Source organism: Mycetomoellerius zeteki, unplaced genomic scaffold (genome assembly GCF_001594055.1).
Source record: "Mycetomoellerius zeteki isolate Tzet28-1 unplaced genomic scaffold, Tzet1.0 scaffold446, whole genome shotgun sequence".
Lineage (NCBI taxonomy): Eukaryota > Metazoa > Arthropoda > Insecta > Hymenoptera > Formicidae > Mycetomoellerius > Mycetomoellerius zeteki.
In genome coordinates this window covers 57,820-80,285 of record NW_017257442.1, presented here as the reverse complement: position 1 = coordinate 80,285, position 22,466 = coordinate 57,820, and the positions used below count along the sequence as shown (strand labels likewise).

The 22,466-nt window shown below is 31.3% G+C and overlaps 1 protein-coding gene across 3 annotated transcripts in view; it reads right to left on the bottom strand.

Moving 5' to 3' along the window:
- Positions 1-22,466, bottom strand: part of ssh (Protein phosphatase Slingshot) — a 143,239-nt gene that overhangs the window by 68,920 nt on the left and 51,853 nt on the right. For all 3 annotated transcript variants that reach the window (XM_018454699.1, XM_018454698.1, XM_018454700.1), the window contains one exon: positions 2,389-2,548. In XM_018454699.1, the coding sequence (XP_018310201.1) occupies positions 2,389-2,548 (160 nt within the window). The remainder of the gene's footprint in view (positions 1-2,388; positions 2,549-22,466) is intronic.

Below are 22,466 nucleotides of genomic sequence, written 5' to 3'. Positions count from 1 at the left end.
GAGAAATGGACCGTATCTTCCCTGCGATTATCGATTCGATTGTATTCACAACGGCGAAACCCGCAGTCGCCTTTCCCTTATTCGCGCACCGACCGGAAGCGCTCGTTACTCATCGGCCGCGACCTCAAATGCGTCGCCTTCGCTGTGATGATGACGACGACAACGACCCGCGCATGTGGGTCGCACTTAGCCCACTTCACCGGCAGTCCCAAGTCGCGACATCGTCGCACCGGTCGACTCGAGGCGATCCCACGTGGAAAATTCCAGGTCGCAATCGCACGATAGACAGCGCGGTGCGAGCTTTCGAGATCACAGCCACTTGCCTTATCTCTTATCGATTCAACGACTGCAAATCGGATCGGGTGTTCCGCCACCAGCGGACTATCCATCAAATACAATATGCTTGGGCTTAGAAATCGTCGTACTTGAAGAATCTAGATTCAAATCTGGATTCAGATTTCGCTTCAACAATAAACGATGAATAAATGAACGATATAATTAATCATTCGTTACGTATTTAACTAGCAGTTCGCACTTTCAGTTCTGATCAATACAATAAAACAAACTTCAAACATTTTCTCTAAAACTTTTAGAATGAATCTCACTCTGAAGAATAAAATCTCACTCTTAAAGATTGAAAATTAAGTCACTCTTTTTCAAAACTAGCTCAATTTTCACTCTTTAAAAAGAGATTTCAAAGAATTTAAAGAATCAAGAGAACTTCTATACTACTTAATTTTTGTTATTTTATGTTTTATACTATTATTTGATATCTGCCATAGATTTTCAATCTTAGTTCTAACAAACTTTTTGATCGATCAATCTGTGGTATCAATTTATCCTTAGGAAACAAAGTTCTTGTGTGTTGCAATTTTCTAATATTCAATATGAAATATTATGAAATATTTCATATTAATGTGAATCTCGAAAACTTTTGCTAAACAGAGGAAGCCTGTACGAACGTCTTGAACGCACTTCACGTGAGAACGCATTGTTCAGAGCCGTTGTGGATATATTACTTAAGGATACCCGACGGAAATATTACAGGCCACGCGGAACTTCCTCGTATACAGAAGAATAACGGTAGAATTGCTTCCGTGCTGCTCACAAAGGAAATTAAAGTCCCTGTGTCTTAAGGGAAATAAAGTTCCGCGACTTGCTAATTGTCAGACGCGCGAAGAAAAGGTGGAGTGCATTAATTAACCCCACGGGCATTAATTACATAGCATATGTGTTTACTTCACAACACGACTAATAAAAAGTAAGAGTATATGCGTCGTTTCAAGAATCCAGCGGCCTCTGATTGCCAATGTTCACATCACCGAGCCTTTAAGATACAAAATAATTTACATTTTCACGCTGATAAGTCACGTAAACTCTCTATATCTATCACATAAATCTTAAAAAAACACATATGTTATTAAAAAATTTCTTTAATCAAAACGTTGGAATTAAGTAGAGGTTGTGAAAGACAAAAAATTTTCATATTTGTAGGAAACAAAAGTTACAATGTTTAAAAAATTTCCGTTACATTTATCAATAATATTTACTATTCAATTAACATTTTTCGATTAATTTATTTGTTTTTCATGTCAATATTTCGATTATACGTACAAACTGCATTGGGACGCGATATTAAAAGATAAAATACAAAGATTGGCTTGTGAAATCACGTATTATGTCGGAGCACGTTTCAAGATAATAGCGATTGCCAACTTCCTTGCCTCGTTCAAGACTGCGCGACGGCAGGTAGAGTGTACCCGAGTATACTTGCTTGTTTACACGATTCTGACGAGTTCCACGGTGTCTTAGCGGCGGCCGAGCGGAATGGTAAAGCCGTAATTCTTAGCGCTCAGATCGAGCGAGCGGCAACGAAGGCAAACGATAGCAAGAGCTGCCAATTTCGCGAACGCGCATAATTGGAGACACGCGGTTCGTCCGCGTCTCAAGGAAAACACATTGAAACACGCGCGCGAAATTATCCCGCAATTCGAGCCGTAAATCGCACAAGAGTTGGTAGCGGCTTGAACGTGAAAACCCTGTGACTTCGCCGTTCTGCTGCGCGAAACATCGAAACCGTTGCCAATTTGCAATTGCCAATTCTCAGAACCGGAAATATTTTTAGTGTCCGCGTAACAGACGCGCTTTATGCGATGCATTCAAACGCGTCTGCTCGCCTCAATACGGTAATCTTCGATGCTACACGGAAGATCGTGTGAGATATATTTGTGAGATACATTCGATATAATCCCCACGCACTATTTTAAGAAGACAAATCAAATGCAGTTGCGGTACAAGACGATAATTTTATAGTATAAAATTTATACTACGAAAATTGTGCAATTTCTTTAAACAAAGGTACTTGTTTCAAAAACCCTTTGTACTTACCATCTTCAAAGTCTCCTCGGGCCTCAACAGGTAGAACATAGATTGTAAGTGTTGCTGAATATCGCATCCTGCCGCCGAGACTCGCCTCGAGGGACGAGCCCTTTCGTTCGGCGGTAAAACGAGGGCTGCGCCCTTGCCCGCGAAGTAACATTCGCTCAGACTGTAAAAATAACAAACAGCAATACTTCAATAAGCTATTCTGATAATTCAATCATAAATAAAATTATACTCGATATAAGGATAATATTTTATAATCGCCAAATAAATTAAATACTTCAAGAAGATATTAACTTCTAATAGATCGAGTAATAATTATCGAGATAGAATTTCTATTTTAATCGAGGGCAAGATATTCCGTTTCCGTTTCAATAAAATTATTAGTTGAGAAATATAGATTGAGAGAAAGTCTAGAAAATTAATTATCATCATTTATAGAAAATCTTTCGCTTTTGTTTCAATAAACTTATTAATCAAGGAATATAGATTGAGAGAGAGCGGGAGAGAAAAAAAAATAAGTCTAAGAAAATATGTTTATTTATAAGTTCAGCCTAAAGCGACCTCTAGACGATCAATATTATTGTATAATTATTTTATACAATATCATGTATTGATACCTCCTTTAAACAATTTAAAATAAACAGTTTAGAGGCTCAATATAGCCTCCAGATGATTAATAATATTGTGCAATATCAAATATTGTGTAATAATATTGATCGTCTAGGAACTGCTTAAAACACTTGGTTTACGAAAGGACCTTATCTCACACATTCACTCATTCTCTCACAATCATTTTCTTTCTCTCTTCTACAGCCTTTTCTTAATTTATCCACCTCTCACATCCATTACCTATTCTATCGCTTTTCTTCTACCCTTCTCATCCATTATATTCTCTGCTCTCAACTTTTTCCCTTCTCCTTAAAATATGTCTTGATATTTAAGTCTAGGGAAATAATTATTTTCCTATAGACTTGATTATCCCCATTTATAATTAACTTCATTAATATATCAATTTGAATATATATGTGATAATTAATATACAAGAATAGTTAGCGAGTTTGTTAATTAGCCGATTTTTTAAATAGGGATTAAAATATTCGACACGCTGCTGGCAATATTTTTCTAATGTGCCTACTATGAACATGAGCCAGAATAAATATTGCTACTTAAGTATTGTAAGTTTTCGATTTAAGAAAAAATTAGATTTAATGACAGTATTATCATTCGATTAACGTGAGAGGAGAGAGATTTAAAGAATTCATAAAGATGTATCATAAATATATAACATATATATTAATATTTATATTTTAAACAAACTATATACATGAAAGTTATGTTTGTAACATTCTATTTTATTGAATAACACATTTTTATAACTTATTTACTTCATTTGTTATTATCTTTATTATAAATAAAAATTTTAAAAATAATAACAAAAATCTCTAAATGATTTTATATACTTTAAGTATTTAAGTAACAGATTATTGTGCTTTTTTTGTCTTAACGTAGTATAGTACATTTCTCTTAGTTTAAGTCGATAAGAAATGTTGAATAATAAATTTAAGGAACGTTCAAGAAACCGATACGCGTGAATAACAGGAATTAATGAACTTTTAACGTAGTTTGACAGTTGTCGATTTTAATCTTCAATATCGAGACAAACTAACTATTTTAGTCATGCGCTCAACTGGTTTTGCGGACACCGCAATTAACAACTCGGTAGACTCTCGTAGACTATCAAATTAATTAATTAACTACTACATGATCGACTATGAGACTGATACGAGACCGATTCGAGACCGATACGAAACATTCTCGACGAATATTTCATTGAAACATTCGGAAATCCATTTGAGTTTAACTGAAACATAAGTGAAGAATGTTATATATTTGGTTATAATCTTTTATTTTCAATTACTTTACAATTGAAAATAATTCGTGCTTGTAAACTTTGACCACCTTAGTTGAAGAAATATTACTTTCGAAATAATCACAAGAACGTGTTAAAAATAAAATCAGATATTTTAAAGAGTTTTGTATATCTTAAAGCCATTTTGACTTAACTGTGTCACTAACAGTTACATTAATCGACATCATCTTCACAATTAGCTTACTTTAATTTAATTAGATATTTGCTTAAAATACAATCTGAAATATTTATGCCGAGATTGTCTGGGGAAAAATGCGTTCACAATGCTTCGCGGTGTATCGACCAAGCAAAATCGCTCCATGAGAATACATCTAATCTACAAATCGAATCTTGTATACACACATACGAAGATAATGCACAAAAGGTCGACGCACTACCACGCTCAGCCACAGTTCTTTCCGCAAACGTTATTTCACATGTTTTACCCATAAATTAACGTTGCTCGAACGCTTTATTATATTTACGCCGCGCTTCATCATTACCGCGATTGCTCTCTCGATGCCTTAGTATAATGAGACGGGCATCTTTCTACGTACGCACGCATGCATGTACGCACGCACAGAATTTCTTCCACAACGACAATCGCTTGTCTAAATCACGTATGTGTGCGTATGCATCGCGATTACGCCGGCGGTGCCATTTTCTCATGGTAAGTAAACCGTCACACATTTTCATATGATAATGACCACTGACCAGACGACGCACATACATATGCTATTTAGAATACGCGAACTTCCGCTATCGTGCGCCACAATAGAAAGTTTCTCTGCTGAGACTTTACCACTGAATATATAAGAAAATACGCAATGTATTTATATCGCTCTTACGTCGCAATATTTATACAACGTGCGAATAATTGTCTCCACGATCATACATACATTACATTAATTTGCTTAATAAATTAATTTGCATAATAAAATTTATAATAAAATTGGATGATCGCATTGTTATCAACTACATAAGTTGATTAAAAATTAATATCAGATGTACCTGATTTTTTAAAACGCCACTGACGTCCATAAAACAAGATGTAGGCTATTATATTTTTGTCTATATTACTAATTTCTCATATATTTTATATTATTGTTGCTAAATATTGTCTGTATTAATTAATAATATAAAATATTGATGAGGTACGATTTAGGCGATCAGTGCGCATTCGGCAACTCTCTCCTATTATACAAGATATAATTTCCATTAATAAAACATACATATTCGGAAAGAATATACATATATGTTTTAGTAAACCACTTATAGTTTTGCTGAAATATTTACAATTTTAGCTAGATACAAATCTGAAAATAAATTTTCTTAGATTGATCATCAAAATAATTGTGTAAAACGTTTAAACGTTGATAACAATACTGTAAAATATTTTTATATTTATTTTAGCAACCAATTTAAGGGCCCTATATAATTATTGTAATGATCCAAATCAAATTATTTTTAGCACTATATGTCAATTGCTAAATTTTTAGATACTTTAGCAAAATCGTTTTATCAGTGTACAATTTTTACATCATTCGAATATTAAATAATATAATTTTCGTTACACTTGTATGCAAAAGTACATTTGGGTATAAATAAAATAGGTAATATAAAAAATACAAATTAAACAGATAAAATGTTAATCAAAGAATTAACAGGTATTAAAAGTGAAAAAAATAATTCATTATTTAAATAACATCAATTTTTATCTGATATCTTGACATTATACAGTAATATTTTTCTGATGTTCGCACGTTATATAAATTTTCATTTTACAGATAAGCTTATTATTTTATCACGATTCAATTTAAATAGGTCAGTCTTTCTCTGCTATGAACAATGGAATTATCATATCTATATTATTTTCAGATTAAAATGAATAAATCATAAATGTATCTTATCAATGATAACTACGATGAAAGCGACAATGATAAATGAGCAAATCCGCGCTAGGAAATCAAAAATTAAAATCTGTTACCATCAAAATCGGCAGATCGATATTTGATGCCTCTCTCTAATTATGTTATCGAGAATCACGATACTTTCACGACCGGATTACCGTGACGCGGTTCAATTACGCGCACGAGCTTATTAACAAATTGGGCCAAGTCAATCTCACTCAACATTCTCTTAATATTCATTGTAAAATCGATCAAATTGGTCTTCTGGTTATTAATTCATTCGATAGACTGGCGTAATTTGCATACAGATTAAATTATCAAGTAAGGTATAGAAGATGTCACAGAATTGATGAAAAATAAGCTTACGATGTTCATACAATTTCTTTTAGCAGAAATGTTAAAGGACATGAGAACATTTTTCATAATGTATAATTTCACGGATTCAATCACTGATGTTTTATCAAGAGCAAAGTAGAGATACTAAATAGACAATATTAATAAAGCGGCCCCCCTAGACGATTAATATTATTGTATAATTATTAATAATATTATTGATACTCCCGTTAGATAATTAAAAACAAACATCAATATAGATTTTAATAGTATTGTGCAGTATTAAATATTATGCACTAAGATTTATCGTCAAAGACCCCTCAAGAATTTTTAATATTATCCAATTTAATATTATTCAATTTTTGTTAACTATTGTTGACACGCAGACGTCTAACATTAAAAAAATAAAAAAAATAGATTACTATCATTCTTTTGGCAGTACTAGATTACGTTGCAAAATGATTTAAATATTCTATGTGTAAATCATTGCTATCTATATAACGTTAATGTACACTGATAGCACATTTTATCTCATACATGCTGAATTAATTCATTTTTTTTTATACATTGAAAAATGATACATGTCACAATGACTTGATCATCACATATCTAACTATAGCTGACGATCATGTATATGAAAATTTTCTATTTTTCCAATATTTTGAAAAAAAGGAGTCGCTTGCGATAAATCAAGAATGTCGAACTTATGACAAAAGAAAAACGATCACTACATGACTGATAATTTATAGCTTTCTAATGATTTTATAATGACATCTATAATAATATTTATTATCTGACGGTCTTGTAATAGTTGTCAATTTTATCATCAAGAATTATCGCAAGGTCTCACATTTATTCCACAGTTGGCCAATTATCACGACTGATCTTAATTACGAAAGAAGTTTCGCGATACACGATCGTCTTATATATTATATATTCCACTTCGCATTCGCACGTAGATGTTTATATACATATATATATATATATATATATATAAAAGTAAGCGAGCGAGCAATTCGCAGAACATTAGCAGGCTCATAGCGAGCATCGTGCGAAGACACGTTGCGTCGTAAACGTAGTTTACAATGCATTTTACAGCGATACCTAGCTAGCACGGAATTTCGCCCTGGTCGCCGTTGAAGATTCTCAAGGCTGCGAAACGTTCGGCGCTTTACGATAGACTCGCGGCTCGTCCGACCGCGCGGCGCATAACTGCATAATTAACGAGAATGATCGGCCAAATAAATTGCGACGGCCTGCTCAAATAACGCCGGCGCGTCTGATCTTGGGCTGGAAACCAACACGCGCATCGAGAGAACGTTTAAGTATCGTCGCTGGCACGAACGCACGTCGGTGCTCACTATTTTCATATAGCACGGGTATATTCCGCGACCATTATAAATATCAAACTCATTAGCGATCGAATATACTGAACTTTAAATATTCTCCATGATAAATTAGCAATTAAAATCTGAATATCAAGATTAATTAAGTCCGTTATAAGAAAATATTTTGCAAAATATCCAAATTTGTAATTTTTCATTAAGGGGGGTTTCACCTTTGCAGGTGTAAAAAAATCGAAAATTTTTTTTCCTTATTTTGATTCCTACATGTGTGTAAAATATCCTTGTAAAAGGATTTTTTTAAATTCGCAATATTAATGGAGCTATATGAGCTCAAATACGTAAACTCTTGTAAATGCTATTCAAGTCATAATTTAAAACCGGTAGATGTCAGTTCCTATTGGTCCAGAAAAAGACTTGCTGTTACCTTCATATACTAGGAGCAGGTAGAAAACCGTTAGAACTGCTCAAACCTCGTACTTTGTCGTACAACACGTCGGTTGCATCGTCTGTTTCAAAACTTTAAACGCGTTTTTCTCGAAGCCACATTTTTCGACCTGACGGAACTGGTAACTAAAAAATAGATTAAGATATCGACTTAATTCTTTTTTCTTCTTGATCCTAATACTTTTGCGCATGGCACGAAGTACAATCATGATTTTACAACAAATATTCGATTTGGTATTCACAAAAAAGTAACAAATTTTTAGGAAAAAAAAATTAAATTTTTTACAAATTTCAGACAATTGACATTATTTTAGTTCATGCTATAGCGACATTCATATAATTAATAAAAATGAAAAGAATTTTGATTTCAGATTATTTGCAGAGTCAATATTACTTCCCGTCATGGAGACGTGTTTTGCAAATGACCCCTAATTCGATCGCCATTTGGAGACATTAAAATGCATATCCGTCTAATTAAAAAATATTTTTTTACTGTTTAAACATAACATAATTTCATGCAAAACCTTGTTTCGTTCTGTGTATATAATAAATTTTTTTTTAAAAACTAAAGAAGTAAAACATCTTTAGGCATTGTTTCGACAAAGAGAATTGTTTCCGTAACTATAGCGCCAAAACAGATTTTTTTCGATCATTGACAATAGATTGAATACTGGAGGTATTTACAGCAGCAGCTGACGCTGCTGTGATAAAGCAGGATAAAACCCTCTCTCGAGGCATCTGCGTGGAGGTAGCAGGACGGTGAAAAGAATTAATCTCGAGGTGGGGACCCATCTTTGCTCTAACAAAACGATCTTTACCTGTCGACGTAGCCGTCGTTCAGGTATATGGCCGGTACCCCTGCGTTGGATGTTGCAGGGGCGTTCCCCCCAGGATTCTCCGTAATGGCGCACTCGGGAGAGGACGATAACTACAGAGATCGATCACCCGGATTTCTCGCTGTACTCCGAATACTTCGTCTTCGTCGCGCGAGGCACTCAATATTCGTAAAGTCACGATGCTCGATAAAGAATCAAGAATTCTTCTTTATCAATGAATAATTCTTGATATAAGTTTGCTACAGTCGTCGCGAGAGAATCGTCGACACGTCGTCCGATAATTCCGAGTATCAGGCAAGATCGCGTGTTAAAAACGTTTCGTTAATGCGGAAAATAATCTTTTTCTGCGAACAGTCCGAATTCGATAATTCGTTCACGCGTTCAAAAGTATTAAAGCTCGCGCGTGCGATTAGACAAAGAACCGACGGGATACTGAAATGATCTCTCGGAGATTTTAAGTTAGAACGAAATGATACGTGGGCGGATCTCCGTGCGAATCCGTCGCACGCCGGAGCGGAACACTTCGCTCGCACGCCAGTTATATATCGGCTGGTTGTATTATTAGCGCGCGCAAAGAGAGACCGTCGTCCCTCCTTATTATAGTACGTATTTGCATTAAGACACAAGAGAAATTCGTAGAAATCGCGAGACACGCGCCCCCGTAAAGCACGAGCCTTCTGTTCAGTATTTATCGCGCGTGTCTACGATGGTTTCACCGTACGGTTCTACATTCTCTGCGTGCGTGTACTTTTATTTAGAGTCGGAAGAAATAACTTCTCAACCGTCATCTGTTGATATAAAAATAATTTCTATCTATTTAATATATGCATTCTCCAATTAAAATTGTATAATAATTTTATAATCATATCGATCTACATATTCTAAATATTATCTAAATATCATAACAAAAGATTATCTCGTTTCTCGATGCTTTCGCAAAGCACCAATTTTTTAGAAGCGAATTTCCGGCTTTATTCCAAATATTTTCGTTCATTTCAGATAAATTAGACAACTTTTTTAACGCAATTTTGAAATAAATTGGAGTGCAAGTAATGCAAACAATCTATATATAATTATAAACTAGTAAAAAGGGAATTCAAGAGATTATATCTATCATTTTCTATAATTGGAGCCGTGAAACCTATAGGATAGTATAAAAAAGATTCATTACAATACAGTATCAGTGATTTACTCTCTTTTGTTAAATATTATCTTGTATTGTCATCTTGATTTTTTTAATAAAAGAATTTACTTATTGCTAACCAATTATTAATATTTTGCGCTAGCAAGAAAAAAAGATCAAAGATAAACAATTTTTTCAAAAAGAGATAAAGTAAAATTCCAAAAATTTACCTAAATGTACCGATAAAATTTCATGAGACTCTTGATTTTCAAAGGTAAAAAAGATATTCCCTGAAAATTCCAAGATTTCCAGATAGTAATCACTTTGTATATGTTAATTTAATATTATATTTTTAAAAATATTATATAACATTATACATACGCTACGTCGCATCGGATAAAATAATGCATACTGGCGTTTTATGAGATTCATTAAAGTCGCGAGACTATATAATACACAATACCGTATGCCTAGGTAAATAGCATTTATGTAAATAGAATTTATGTTAATAGTGACATTACGTGTGACGACACTCCAGAAGAACTTAGGCTATGTCGAAGCTAAGCTTGAGAGCCCGCAGTGCAACGGACATCAGTAGAAATCGAGAGATCGGTTTCTTTATATGAGATCAATAAATAATCGACCGTACTCCTAAGCATATGTACGCTTATCAGATGCGGTTCGTGTATTATATTGCGTATTCTTGGCACAAGTAACATAGAACATAATATCGTTGGATCCAACGTTATTGCATGTGAATCGTTCATCGTGAAAACGATGACATAACCATGCTGCGGTTGGAGCGGTCAAACCGGAATCGATGCATAGCGATAATTTACCCATAATTTGATCCTATTATTCGATTTTAAGAGAACCGTGACAACATAAAAAATGAATCTATTTTCGAAGATATTCGCTAAAAACGATAAAATCCATTCTTTTTCGAGGGGGTGTTTCACCCCCTAAACGCTGATAAAAAAAAAATGGGTCTAATATTTCTTTATACTCTACAACATATCCAAAGCTCATCAAAATCGGTAAGGGACAGTTCCGACGGTTCCCTTGTTAGTTACCACTGTTATATAAAAGTTTAAAAGTTCTTGAAATAAAGAATAATTTACAGCAAATGTCATAAGTCAACTTTTGAGATGAAACTTTAAATAATAGTTAATAAGATGCCTAATATTTTTTACCAAAACTGTATGACTTTCATATATATTTTTAATAAATGTCTCTCTCAATAACAATTTTCTTAAACTTTATGTCTTTATATTAAAAACATAATCTTATGTCACAATACCTATCTATGTCACAATATTTTGTTAAATGAAAAAATTAACTTTATTTTTAATCAAAAAATATTTAATTTGATCTTAATAAAAATGTTAAAATTAACTAAAAGTGTGCAAACGAAAATCTATCGATTCATGCCATTTTGAGTACCTATAGCATAACTGCAACTTCACACAGAGAGATCAGAAATACTCCAACGATTGTAATCCACGGATGCTAGGTAATTAGTTGAATATTCGCTCAATTACACTGATCTTAACTGATGCTCGATCATCTTCCTTGATAACGGTATACTAATCGAAATCGCTAAGAGAAAGTTGAGGAAATGAGAGACTGAAATAAACTATTAAAGAATTCAACGCGATGATGGTCTCACCTATTTTTTACTTTATTATTTTTTTAATAATAACATAATTAATCGAAATAAAATTTAAATTCAAAAGAAAAATTTAGGACTTTAATTAATGTCTCTCTTTTTAAGTTTTTCAGATTTCTAAAAAAATATATTAAAATTTTGTCGTATTAAATTCTACAATTAATTCCAATTTATGAATTTGTGACAAATATAATTTTGTCAAATGGCATTCGTGCACGAAGTTTCATTGGTAATGACACATAAGAGAAAAATTTTTAATTGTAAAAGTAATATTCTTATATTTTAAACAATTATCTTCATAAATTAGAATAAATAATTTTTATAATACAATTCTTCGCAAACTTCTATGTATTTCTAACTCTTTTACTGTTTATAAAAAATCTATTCAACTGCAGATTTAAATTTAATTATCAATTCTGATGTATGTATTGTAATATTTTAAGAACATTTTTAATACTAATAAAATAAATTTACAACACATGTCATCAAATACGTACCAAGAGATATTAATATATCACTTCTTGAACGCACGTGATTAATGAAATTATAATAAATTTTTTATAATAATAATACTCTCTAAAGCCCACTTTAAACGATTTATAATTCGCGGCCAAATTCAAGAAAAAATTCTACTTATAATTTTGTGTCACATACATATGTATCCTAAATATAAATATATATCCTGATATATGTAAAGGTATTTTGTATATGTGCAAAAATTACTTCTTCAAATGTTTTCTATATGTTACACAACACAGCAAAATTATAAATAGAATTCTGTTTCGAATTTGGTCGCGAATTATATAATATCATCGATCTAAAGTAAGTTTAAAACTGTTAGAATAAATCTCACTCTAAAGAGTGAAATCTTACTCTTAAATATTGAAAATTAAACTACTCTTTATTAAGACTAGCTCAATTTTCATTCTTTAGAGTGAGATTTGGTTCAAAAAATTTACAAAATAACGTCTTCAGAAAATTTATGGTATCACATGCTCATAATATTACTTCCGGAGTGCTTGCCGATCACCTAGTAAAAATCAGAGCAAAGGAAGTTTTTCTAAAGGCCTGTGCTCTCGATATATCATTCAGATAACATCACAGCAAGAAAGATAACTTTCCTTTTTATGCGTATTCCCGTATCTATTTAATTGTAAGACCTTACTTTTGCTAAAGGGAAATGGACTTCGGCGAATATTGAACGAAATTGCTGATTTATGGGGCAAAAGCACGAGAAGAGTTTATTGAATTCCGATAATAAACAATCATATTAAAAAATCTATAAATATGTATCAGTATCAAATTATAAATAAAAAATCATTATTAAGCAAGTAAAAAATCTTTCGGTTTTTAAACGCCTTATAGATTATAGTAATCACACATAGATATCAGCACATGAGACGATTCTCGAAGCAATATTCGATTGTCAAAGAGCCAAGCCAGATCGAGAGCACGCGTCTCGCAAATTGGACTGGCGCCGAACGTTTGATCTTTAAGGGAATAATGCGGAGGTCAATGCAGATAAGAATGACCCAAGCTACAAGCGCCGGCACCGTTAAAAGTCCATAAAATCCGCGCAAACGTGACCTGCAGTCAAAATCTGCACGTACCATCTCGCGAACGAATACGAATGGAGCCGGTTGCTGGTGACGTCATTCGATATAAAGTACGCTCATCGTGAACACGCATGTATCCCTCGCATGTGAGCGCATATATGGGGTGTACTGTTATAAAAGATGATGGTTCCTTTATGGTTGAAAAAAGTGTTATAGCACGATTGGTAACTATTTATAGTTTTTTTTATGGCTAACTAATAAGCCGTTAAATAAATCACGAAAAGTAATCCATTATTATATGTGTACATACGTATTATATCATGCTTATATTCGCAATTCGTGTTGATTTTATAACCGTGAATTTCGATCAGTTATCTTGAACTTTGATTTACTATTCACAATTGGCAGCTGAATATTATAATCCTATTACGGTAGATACAAATATATATGTCGAGCAATAATTTAAGATCAAGAATAGTTATTTGAAAAACCTGTCTCGAAAATGTTAAAATCTTTTAATAGCATATTTGACAGATAATTGATCAAAATCATGTAGGATTACTTTTGAATGTTAGGAACGTACAGGATTCACAGAAAGAGTGAATTTTAATATCCAAAAAAATCAAGAATTTAATTCGCAATATTCTTTGTAATGTACTTAGACTATGCTTTGAGTATACGCAAAACGATCTAATTATTTAAAAAAGCCCATCTATTTGAAAGTGTTAAGATTCTTTGTGCATGATTGGTCAAAATCACGCAGGATTTGTTTTTGGATGTTAGAAACGCAAAATTCACAGAAAAAAGTGAGTCTTAACATCCGAAAAAATCAAGAATTTCGCAATATTCTTTGTACTTAGATCAGCCTTTGTGTACACGTAAAACGATATAATTATTTAAAAAAGTTCATTTACTTGAAAGTGTTAAAATCCTTTATATATAATTAGTCAAAATCATGTAGGATTTGTTTTTGGATTTTAAGAAGACAGGATTCAGAAGTAACATTCAAAAATATCAAGAATATACTTTCGTGACGTTACACCCCGTAGAATTTCTCCAGGCGATACATTCAGCGAGGCGGTGATCCATCGTCACAGCACAGCTCCGCGTGCAACCGAGATTGCATCTGCGATTGTCACTCCCGCGTATTCCTTCATACCGAAGAGGTCTTTCGGGCTGAATGCGAATCGCGACTGTAAGTCAGCGAAGTGTGTCGCGTACCGGTACCACCCGTTACACATGCAAAAAAAATTGCAATCGGTGCACGATGATATTTCCGCGCTGATTACACGATACAACTCCAGATCGTGACGGTCGTAGCAAATGGCTTGTGGTATCGATCCTTCTTATTCTCGACATTTTGTCATTGCATTAAAATTGCTTATATAATAAAAATGAAAGATTTATAGCTAAATAAACAGTCTCATTTCGGAACGACTATGGCAACAAGATTAAAAAAACCAATAGTACTTGCAAAATTCAAAGACACACATAAACACATATACACTAAAACATTTGGATGTAAATTTAACGAAATATTTATATAATTCTGTTGAGATTATTAATATAATGCCAATTCATATCAATATTTTTTAAAGTGTAGAATAGATATTTTAGAAAGTCTTTCTACTAAATCAAATAGTAAAACATAGAAAAAATAAAAATAGAAAAATATTAGGAAGAAACGGCATTTTCTTCAACGTTCAAAAGCTGCAACACAAAAGTATTATATTTTTATAAAGAAAGAAATTCTAAATTGTTCAAAAATTCTTTGACTGACACTGAGAAAGAGTGGGAGATTGTTAGTACACCCTGTATATTCGCGTTCCAGTACACGAATGGATGGAGTATGTGGGAGGAAGTGAGGGGGAGAGAAAAGAAGATTGCCCTATCTTGACCATCTTCGCATCGAAATCGCGTTACTCACGCAAACTTAAATTATGATCAACGACACGGAAGAGGCCGTACAACACGGCTTGTCTGACCAAAACCTGATGTAGGTCTGTTACTGTGAAACATCGATAAGCGTATTCCATAAGAAGCTATGTTAAAAAAATGTGTAGTAGTTTACAAACGATAAAATTACACATACGCAATCTTTTTTTAGACGTCTATTAGTTATTGCAATAAAGTAGTATATCGATTTAAATAAAAATAACTTTTTGTTGAAAAAATTGTCAAATCGCTGAATGAAATATCACAATGAATCAACATTACAATAAATTTACCATTTTAAATAAATAATAATTTTTATTTTAAACTAAAAAGCGCCAATAACGGTCTGAATGTTAAGATGTTGAACTATTTTAAATTCATTTTTAAATGAATTAATTTCAGAAATTATAATTGCGTGCCGATATGGTTGTCGAACTTTCAACGCAATCAAATCTGAAATATTAATAATCCCCCCAAAATTCTCAACTTAAAAACTGTAATAAACTTACCCGGCTGAGGCATTATTTTTCGCAATAAGTTTATTACAGTTTTTAAGTTGGGAATTTTGGGGGGATTATTAATATTTCAGATTTGATTGCGTTGAAAATCCGACAACCATATCGGCACGCAATTATAATTTCTGAAATTAATTCATTTAAAAATGAATTTAAAATAGTTCAACATCTTAACGTTCATTCGTTATTGATATCATCAGACCGTTATTGGCGCTTCTTAGTTTAAAGTAATGTATTTAACATAAGCGGTCTTTCAATCTTATTATTAATAATTTTTAAACATATAAACTTTAGTTTTTTCTAAACACGTAAAAATTTTACTAATTACTTGTTTACATTTGACTTTAAATTACACATATATTTTTAAATTTATTTGTCCGAACAATCAAAATATATTATCTTTTTGATCTTACTATACTGTAAATAATAATAAATTAAAAAAAAATATTTTTAAACTTCTCTCTCTCTCTCTCTCAACAATTTTATACATATTATGTAGTAAATTATAAAAGAAGTATTGTCAATAGATATTGTGTTTGCAGTATTTATCGAGAACAACAAAAATATTTTTAATAATTTCAACAAATTGATCAATGTGAAATAATAAACGCTGTGATTTTCGATTATTTACTTTAATTATAGATATGCTACTTTAACTTCGTCAATAAATGTAGATAACACACGCTTGTAAGACAAAGATGACGACAGAGTAGGAAAGTATATCCAAGAGTACATTTATATGCAAAGAGAAAAGATGAAGTCATAAATACGAAGGAAAGTGGCGGCAAACATGACCCCGCTGTGTTGATTTCATGCTGCGCAAGACTGACTAGCAAAAAGTCGAGAGAGAACCCTACGATCAAACTTTTTTCGAATTTATATTCCCTCGTGTAATATAAAACCGAGTTTTATTTCATGTCATTGCAACACTTTCGTCGATTTCTCAAGATTGACTAATTTCTTCTAAAAAGAAAATTTCACAAAATGAGTAAGAAAGAAGAGACAATAACATCTCAAAATTTATCTCTATAAATTTATTTATAAATTTAATGGAAATTATTCATTTCGTTTCATATAAATTTAATAAGACTCCCTATCGCCTAATATACCAATCGCATCTTGCTTCCTTTTCTCCAATAATCCTATTTATAGTTATATCCTTAGCTAGTCAACTGAGTTGATCCGTTTCCAATTTATCATCTTTTAGCAAACGATTCTGTCACTATCCTCCCATCATTTCGCCTTATTTGATTTTATTTTGTTTCTCTTTCACAATATTATATTTTTTACAAAGTGTCACATACAAACGTGATGTGTAAATACATGGTACGAGCTAGATCTTATATTAGTACTTAAATATTTCGGTGCGAATTTTATATCCAAAATCATTCTCAAAACGCAATCATAAACAGAATATAGTATTATATAGTAATACAAAAAATTAAATTGACATGCGATTCAATAATATTTATTGATGATAGTAAAGATCTTAGAAGAAAGATATTAATAATTTGATACTATAATAAGTATCTTATTATATTTTTGTCTGTTGTCATTTTGTCTTTTGTTTCTTGATTAGTGAAATTTGTCCCAACACATTCCGAGTTTGTATAGATCGATCTACTCCAATCCTGAATAATAAAAATCATATTTTATGCTCTAACACTATATCTCGAGCAACGGTCTTCCTTGCATCCCGATATTCCAGTCGTTAACGCATAGCAGACAGCACGTTGCTAAATTTAGCGCGTTCCACAAGTAAAGACGATTGCTCCAAAGGTAGCTGTATCTCGAAATATAGAAGGGAAAGGAAAAGGGAAATTTTTAGAGAGGAGACAATCTCTCCTTTTCTCTAATTAACCTTGGTGACTCAAAAAGCTTTCATGGACGTTTTCAGGGTGCGTCAATGGTATTTTTTTTTTAATTAGTGTAAAACGAAAATAGAAATATAGAAAGCGAATATATAACATAATCCTAATAATAAGACGAAACTATAGATAATAGCAGGAATATATATTACTGATAGAATCTGTAGCTAAATTTCTGAAGAAAATCATTTCAGACAGTATTCCTAAAGTATAAAGAGCACATGTTGATATAATAGCTTTGAACTTTATAATAAACTTTCCGGAATTAGGGTGGGTGAATTTGATGTGCTCGTTTCCCTGAATGTTACATCTCTTTTCACAATTAAACATAAAATCAGAGTTAAAATATGCTTACAGATTTGCAGTCACCAGAAATAATTATCAAATATTTGTTGTTTTTCTTATGAATACGTCAACATGAAATGAAAGTTGAAACACAACTTGACAACTTGCTCCGTCATAAATAATGACATACGTCTTAATTAACCTCATTAGCTGAAAATCATATGAAGGAATTATTACAAAGTTAAACGTCATTTCACTTCCTTTTCGGCATTCAAACATGATTCAGCCTATTCGTGCACGAATCCGACAGCTTCAAGACAGTCAATGATCTCCTATGCTCACATTTGCGTCATCATGTGCGTCACGAAAATGATTCAGTTATGAGAATATGAAAAATCACAACGTTATTCGTACTATTTATGATTAATTTTACATGACTGTCTAATATATTTGACGTATAATGCAACATAAACACTTAATATACATATTATGAATGCATCCGCAATCCGTATTGTTAATCAGCCGTGTATATTATACAACGTATAATTGAGATATAATATAGTAGACAATGTCTTATGCGCATCTAAAGGAACAGATATATTACATATTACAATTTGCGTTTCATGTTTATCGTTGCAAATTTATAATCCATGCGTTTATATGTATACGCAAATATATTCTTAGATATTCATTCACATATTACCTATATCTTTAAAACAATACAGTAATAGCAAAAAAAAATGGCATATTTTTTATTTCTGAGTTTCATAAAAAATTCTATTAAAAAATTAAAAATTATAGATTACTGATACGCAATTATTTAATTAATCGATTTGATCCGATAAATTCAAAATGATCACATAAATTTTAATTCTAAAATGTTAATCTTTCTTTTCATACTTGTTCATATAATCATACCTCTCTTAGGTATGTAGGGGAGACCGAGTCTCGTTGGCACAGTTTTCATTTTTGGCACAATTTTGGCATTAGATTTTTTAAATCAATTAACTATTATGATTAAGATACATCAGTATGATAGAGAGAACCTTTCTCTACATTTTCGTACTAATAATAGTTCTATACACTGTATACTTTCTTTGCAATAAATGAAATACGAACATGCTGCATTGTAGTTAACTTGCCCCAATATGTGGGGTAAATTGGTACATATAAATTGCCTTTGTGATAAATTCTATATTAAATTAACAAAAACGTAACAAAAAATAGAAATAAAAATTAGAAAGTAGATATGTACTTCTTAGTAAAAATTGTATCTTTCAAAATTATTTTGTAATTATCAAACAGCAAAATGTTGTTACAGAAAAACAAATATAAATTATTTTAATTCTATCTTTAATACAGAAATATTAAATATAAAGTATTTTGCCAGAATTAAATTGTAAATGAATTTAGTAGGTCTCCTTTACTAAAAAAAAAGTAAAATAAAATATAGTACGCAAAAATAGAATTAACATAATATCTAATTTTAATATTTATTTTAATAAAAAAACATTAAAAATATATACAAAAGTAAAAAAAATGTTACTATAGATAGAGAATGTTTATACATATATCTAAAACGTATGTTCTATCGATTTTTTCTATTCTTTTCTCTGATACAAAACAATTTCAATTTTTCAACGAAATTTCTGTTTCAAATTTCAGATTTTTAAATCGTTTTATAATTATAATTTACTTTTGATATTTAAATTAGGCATTAAATCAACTCTATTTTTGCACTTTATTTTATTGTAATAAAAGAATATTAATTCTTTAAAGAATTAATACTCCAATCCTCAAGATAGTAAATAACACAACAATAAAATAATAATAATGCATAATAATAATAGTACTCATTGATACAATTTCAAATCTATTAACGTGAAATAAGGCCTCGAATGACAACAAAATTCTTCAACAGACGGCGGACTCGCTTTGTCACGATTTCCTAATTAACCGACCTAAGCACGCGTACAAGATGACGCGCACGTTCGCATTAACAAAGTGTTCACCTGCACGCGACACAAAACGGGAAGAGGACTTGTTCCGGAATAAAATTGCAGTAGCGTCTACGACAAACGATAACATCGCAGCCGATGTAACGGGGGTAATAAAAGCATTATCAAAAATCTCTCAGACAAACCTATGAATTATTAATGTTATCTTATTTTTTAAATATACTTTTTCTTATTGTTTCAGATATTACATTTTCTCTTATCATTAATATCATTAATATCTAAATATCAATACACAATACATTGAATTTATATATATCGAATTGTTATAAAATTCATATCTATATTTCAAAATGCAATTATTTTATATTTATATTTTCAATGTAAAATTCCATATTAATAATATTACGAATAAGTAATAACGTAATAATTTCCTTAAAAAATTTTATTTCTGTGTATTGAAATCTACAAAATTGTAGACAGACTGTCAATTAAATATTTTGATATTCCATATTGATATGATAATTCCGTATATATGATAATTTCTATCACGAATAAGTCTCTTTAAGAATTAAATTTAAACAATTTGCTATATCTTTATATCTGTTGTACGATATTATATTATTATAATATTATTATTATTTGCATCAATTTTAGATAATTTAATATTACATAGTAAAAACATTAGTATGCGTATAAGTATAGAACAATGGCATGTTTCGCCAGCGCATTAATATCGCGTTACCGGGGCAATGAAGAAACTTTTAAGCGTAGCTCTTCTCTGACGTCGTCAAGAAAGGGCAAAAATAGCACTTTCTGCGTATCTTTCACGGTGCCTGACTACGGTTTAATGATAAAACGCGAATTACCTTGAACGCATCCGATGTGTTCTCTTTTTGTATGACGCGCATCGTGCAATACGTGCACAACGTGGATAAATCGAGACGCATTTTCGCTGTATAGGAAATAGAAATTAATGATATGCATTTGAACAATAACCTAGATCGATAGTTCAATTCAATTCGAAATCATTGCGAGTTTTTTGTGCTTCTTATATAAAATAATTATTAATAAAATATGATAATAAATTTAAGATTTAAAAACTATTATTATCCAGAATAAATAAATGTGCACAATTTAAGATGCGATTAAAATTTATTAGAAATAATCCATTATTAGAAATTATTAGAAATAATTCTCTATGGTAAGGGAGATTGGGGATAAAAATAATAAGGGGATAATAATAACATCGTTAACATTTCTTAAACTATAATAGATATGTGTATGTGGTTGCATGATAAAATTCTGTAAACAGATCGGCATTGAATCGTTCGTTACATGCTGGTTCTCGTGGAACATGCACGAGTACAGGAGCAGAAATTACTTTTTTCATGCATCAAGTAAGTTTTATTGCGTGCACAAAATCTAAAATATTTTTTTTCTTTATAACGAAGGTATAATGTATAATCTTAATATTTTAATGATTATCTATGGTTTGCACATTTGAGTTGATTCTTAGTTATAAGGTTTTTATTTTTAAAAAATTTACTGTAAATCATAAAATACCAATAGAGGACAATAGTAACATCGATGTCTGGAGTCAGTTGTAACGTTACAATTGTCCTCAAACTTGATTTTATTTTAGTATTATTTTGTATAATGTTATTTGTATTTTTCTTCATAGAATATTGTTAACAAGAAAACGCAAGACAGATAAGAGGAAAATTACATAAAAGAAATGTCTTTATATAAACAGAGACATTTAAAGAGGTTATAAAGGATCAGTTATCCATTCGTGCAGCTGCAAGAAAGAGTATGACTTATGTAGTTGTGTTATGTATCTCAGGCAAATGTGGTACAATTATCCCCCTCTATACTGTTACAATCATCCACGGGGTTGGGACGGTTGTAACAAAATTCCTCATAGTCTTTAAACAAACATAACTTTTTTTCTAGTTACATAAAAAAATTAAACCAAAGAAAATTTTGTAGCTAAATAAATTCTACATCTAAAGATACATATTTTTTTAATGTAAATATTATATTTTAACTGTTATAACACTTCAAAGTCAAAATGTTACTTTTGTCCCCGGTCTCCCCTACTATTAGGACTTTGTAAATTTTTGTCTACAGAAAAAACTCCGAAATGTATGATTTAAGTGAATCGATAATAATTGCCCTTTATTATACGATTATTTATTATTAAATAAATGACAAGTAGCGTTAAAAATAAATATTGCAACACTCAATATTATACTTTTTAATTTATGCATCAATTATTCATTATTTTATATATATATAGAAATATTTTATGCATTGTGTTAATGAATTTCTATCCCGATATTTTGCCTATTTAGAATATTATGAGCATTATTATATGAATGTAAAGATTGCATA